The 5,048-nt window shown below is 43.8% G+C and overlaps 1 protein-coding gene across 1 annotated transcript; it reads left to right on the forward strand.

The window, feature by feature from the left end:
* The first annotated feature begins 635 nt into the window (after positions 1–635).
* On the forward strand, positions 636–2,570 carry LOC131304116 (xyloglucan galactosyltransferase XLT2-like). The gene has a single exon (XM_058331230.1). It carries the CDS (start codon positions 829–831, stop codon positions 2,461–2,463), a length of 1,635 nt encoding a protein of 544 aa, XP_058187213.1. The 5' UTR covers positions 636–828; the 3' UTR covers positions 2,464–2,570.
* Positions 2,571–5,048: the final 2,478 nt, after the last annotated feature.

Here is a 5,048-nt window from a genome sequence, read left to right on the forward strand (position 1 = left end):
TGAAATGTTGAAAGATTAGATCAAACACTTACATTGATACTATTAAACTTATTTTTGTCAATGCAACTTGAAAAATTATTTTAAAACTAACAAACGATTTGAATTATTTGTAGAGACCTTGAAATAGACCCTCACGCTGATCTAGACCCCAATGATCGAACCCACATTCTTTTATTTTACTCCCTCCATCCCATAATTTTTTTTTTTTAAATACGGAAGGGTAAGAAAGATCTATTCCATAAAGTTAGTTTCCAACGAAACTACAGACAATTTTTGAGCTTAAAAATAATGCGTTTAGCAAAATAATTTTTAATACAATATGAATCTTATTCGATTGATGATCTTTTGAATAATGGAAAAAAATCAAAAAAAAATTAATAAATACATTATTTTAGATACAAAATTTTGCGTAATTTCATCAGCGACTAATTTTATGGGAGGGGGGAGGATGTATGTTTTTAAACCGACGGTACCCATAGCCCGAGTTGTCGTCTTTGACTGACTAAAAAATCCCGAGTTTCAAGTTTTCAACTTTCAATATACTGTCTGTTCACAAAAAAAAAAAAAAAAACTTTCAATAAACTGTACATTTATCAGCTGCTTAAAACCCCGAGACCACCATCATCTCACTATAACGAAACACCATCCCCTCCCCTCCCCCACTCTCTCTCTATCTCTCTCTCGCCTCTGCATCCTCTCTCCGTGTCCCATTAACCGAACACATCCCCCTCCCTCTCTTCTGGATCACCAAAACATCAAAAATAGAAAAACATCCCCCGTCTCTTTCTCTCCTCCCTTCGTCCCTCTCTCTCTCCCCTACATGTCCCAATGCTTGTCCCAATTCTCGGCCACCCGTCGGCCGACCACGCTACTGGCCTTAAAGAGCACCCTAAATCCCCAAACCTCAAATCCCTATTAAAATCATTCCTATCCCGCCTATCCCCAATCCATCGCACCTTCCTCTTCCTCCTTATCCTCTTCCAACTCTTCCTCGTCCTCTACTTCACTCGCACCCCCAATCTCTCCCTATCCCTTTCCCCTCAACCCACCCCCCCTCAATTACTCACGTCTCAATCCTCGCAACAACAATTCCAATCCTCAGAATCAGATGGAGAAGAGATTCAGGCCTCGGATGAGACGAAATTTGAAGCCACGGAATTGGATCAAGAAAAGTTTCAAGCCTCCGCAGCGGAATCTCAAGCCTCGGAACAAGAGGGGAATCAAATCCAAGCAGCGGAATGCGATGGCCGTCGGATATACGTCTACGACATGCCCCCCAGGTTCAATTACGATCTGCAGAACAAGTGCGACAAATTGGACCCGTGGCACGACAAGTGCGACAAGAATGTGAACGAGGGGTTCGGGCCGGAGGCCCGGGAGCTGGCCGGGATCGTGCCGGAGAGTATTCTGCCGGCTTGGTACTGGACCGACCATTACTGGGGGGAGGTGGTGTACCACAGGAGGATGTTGGATTACAAGTGCCGAACCCTAGAGCCGGAATCCGCTGCGGCGTTCTACATTCCGTTTTACGCTGGGCTGGCGATTGGGGGGTACCTGTGGGGCAATCACAACGCGAGCGAGAGGGATTGGCCTTGCGAGCAAATGATTGAGTGGGTCCAGGGGCAGAAGTGGTGGAAGAGATCCAACGGCTCCGATCACCTCATCATGCTTGGGCGGTTGACTTGGGCGTTTCGACGGTTGAGAAAAGATCCCGGGTGGGGGTCGAGCTTCATCCACATGCCGGAGATGAAGAACGTCGTCCGTTTGGCCGTCGAGCGGAACGTGTGGGACGATTTGGAGGTCGCCGTGCCCTACCCGACGATATTCCACCCGAGGTCGGCGTCGGATATCGTTGAGTGGCAGCGGTTTGTCCGGGGCCAACGCCGGGACCACCTATTCGCGCTTGTGGGCGGGGCCCGCGCGTCGATCCGGAACGATTTCCGGGGGGTCCTGCAGGGCCAGTGCCTCGGCGCGGGGGCCGCGTGCCGGCACGTGGACTGCGCCCGGGAGAACTGCCTCGACGGGACGACGGCGATCATGTCGGCGTTCCTCGGCTCCGATTTCTGCCTCCAGCCGAGGGGGGACGGGTTCACGCGGCGGTCGGTCTTCGACTGCATGATGGCCGGTTCGATCCCGGTTTTCTTCTGGAGGCGGACGGCATACTTGCAGTACGAGCGAGAGTGGTTTTTACCGGGTGAACCGGAGAGTTACTCGGTTTTTATACCACGTGACGATGTGCGTAACGGAACAGATATAAGGAAAGTGTTGGAAGGGTATGGAAGGGAGGAAGTGCAAAGGATGAGAGAAAAAGTAATAGAATATATACCGAGATTTCTGTATGCAAAATCAAGTAAAGGGTTAGAGAATACAAGAGACGCTTTTGATATTGCTATTGATGGAGTATTGAGCAAATACAAGGATCACATGGAGAGTGGTAGAATTGGGAATCGAATTGAAATATGAGTACTGATAATTAATAAAAATCAATACATTGTTTTATTTGTATCATAATAATATTGTATCCCTTAATTTAATTTAATACTACAATTTGAGTTTGATTGTTTTTTTCATTTATACAGTACTTGTTTCTTTTCAACAGTTGAGGGTTTTAGGCGGCTTCGAACAGGTGTTTTGGTCTAGTATGGGTTGGGTTTTGTAAAAAAAAAAAAAAAAGAGTTTCGGTTCAGGTTGTCGTGTTTCTTACCTGTGGGGTCGGACCCGACCCGACGTAAAAAAATAGGGCTCGCAGACAGTTCTTATCCCTGTTCGGTTCAGTTTGCGGGTCCTAAAATGTTCTATCCGACATGGTCGGGTCGGAGTTCGGGGTTAAACCCGACCCGTGCACACCCCTAATGGTAGGTGTGAAAAATGATACACTACCAAAATAAAATAAAAATAAAAGATAGCTCCGAAGATATATCTTATTGTACATTGATCTAATGGTTGTCTAAAAGGCTACTACTACAATTTATCAGAGGCATTTGCGGGCCGGTCCACCTCCTCAACTCTAATTTCCTTCAGCTTAGCCCAATTTCAAAACAATAAGCGTGAGGATAGCCCCTATTTTTACGTCGAGAATAACTCTGACGCCATGCTGTCCTCCTCCTCCTCCTTCAAACGCGTGGGCATACGAAACTCCAATCTCACTTTCTTTGCTTTCTCACGTTCTATCAGAAAATCTATGAAGCGATATGAAACTTTAATTCTTCACCTTCACAACGGAATTCCTACAACAAGTTAAAGAAGGCGCGGGAGAGATTTTCCTCAAAAGATTCCATCAGAATTCATTTACTGAAATGTTGAAGATTTGAGGCTCTTGACAACTTAGTCTTTGCAAAAATCTATATAAAGAGATATTTGATTCTGGAGGTTTATAATTGAGATAAGATTTTCAGTTTTTTAGTATGTTTTTGTGTAATTTGACTTGTGTATGTTCTCATAGTTTTAAATTGCATTCGGATTCAATAACTTTAAAATTTGAATCATCTAGATGAATTTAACTCATGTTAGTGTGATATTGCTTCCTTTAGAATTTAACACATATTAACATATATGCCGCCAGAAATTATACATTGTTTTTAAAATTTGGAAATCCTAGAAAATATGGACACATACTGTAGTTTTTTTTTTTTTTTTTTTGAAAATTATAACAGCTATATATTGATACCAAATTAAACAAAATATCAGAAAAGATGATCATCTCGCTCTAAAGAGCGCAATAACCACGAAGGAGATCTAGCTTTCTAAGTCTCGAAACCAGAACGTTGCACACCATGACTTGCCAGTGTATCAGCCACCACATTAGCTGATCTTCTCACAAACCGGAACAAGCAACTCACAAACCGTCTCGCCAATCCACGGATATCTTCGATTATCACTTCCAAGTTAGTCGGGCATAGTACATCCCTGTTCAAGATCCGAAAAACATGTTGCGAATCTCCCTCAACCACGATAGTACCTATGCCCAAGGCGTGCGCAAATTCCATAGCCGCTCGCCAAGCCCCAGCCTCCGTGCATAAAATAGAGCCCATCATCCCTAAATCAACTGCTCGAGCAACTACAAATCTACCAGATGCAGTGCGCACCACGATTCTTGCACCTGCTAACCTTCTCCTGACGAATTCCTTAGCCATGCTCCATCCACACTGATCTTGATACACCCATGATCTGGCCGTTCCCAATAACCTCTACTTTGCTTCGAATTCGTAGCTTGATGTCGATTATCCACCTGTTCCCCTGATTCAATTGCCTGACAATACTCCATCACATCTTGCACAGCCTTATAAATGACAGATTGAAGTTCATACGCCAACCCCTTATGCATCTTTTCGTTACGACACTTCCAAATCCTCCATAAAATAAAAATCGCCAAAGTAATCATCTGCTTTCAGTTTTCAATAGCCAAAAGCGTTACTCCATTCAAAATGGACGACCAACAAAAGTGTTACTACGCACACAAAATTTCGTTTTCCTTTGTTAGGATTTATAAATGTACATGCAGGTATCCTATTTTCTTAGGTAAATATCACTCAGTCCCCGTCGTCTTTTGCTCGTTATCACTTAACACCCTTCATCTTTAAAATTGACCAACCACACCCCCTCATCTATCACTTAACACCCTTCATCCTTGGTTGGAGATGTTATGGTTTTTTGTAACCTTCGTGGATGCTAGAGACTAACCGGGCTGGTAGCAACATCTCTATCAACATAGGGAAAATGACGGCCAATGACGTATTTTGATAATTAATATCCGCTAATGACATGCTTAGAATATTTGTTAGTACTGAAAACACGTTCTGAGCCGTCATTTTCCCATCAACATAAGTTGCACCTGTAATAATTACTAATCTTCACGGGAAAACAATAACCAACTCTCCCCTCTTTTCAAGGCATCCTCACTCGGGCTCAACAACCACCTCATATTTAGGCATTCAACCCACCACTTCCTTTGGGCTAAATTCCAACAGTCCATATTCACACAAAGTGAGCCTACCCGTTGTACCCAACCACTCTTTCTGGGCTTATCCACAATCACCTTAACCCATTTA

This window comes from Rhododendron vialii, chromosome 10a, assembly GCF_030253575.1.
Source record: "Rhododendron vialii isolate Sample 1 chromosome 10a, ASM3025357v1".
Taxonomy (NCBI): Eukaryota; Viridiplantae; Streptophyta; class Magnoliopsida; order Ericales; family Ericaceae; genus Rhododendron; species Rhododendron vialii.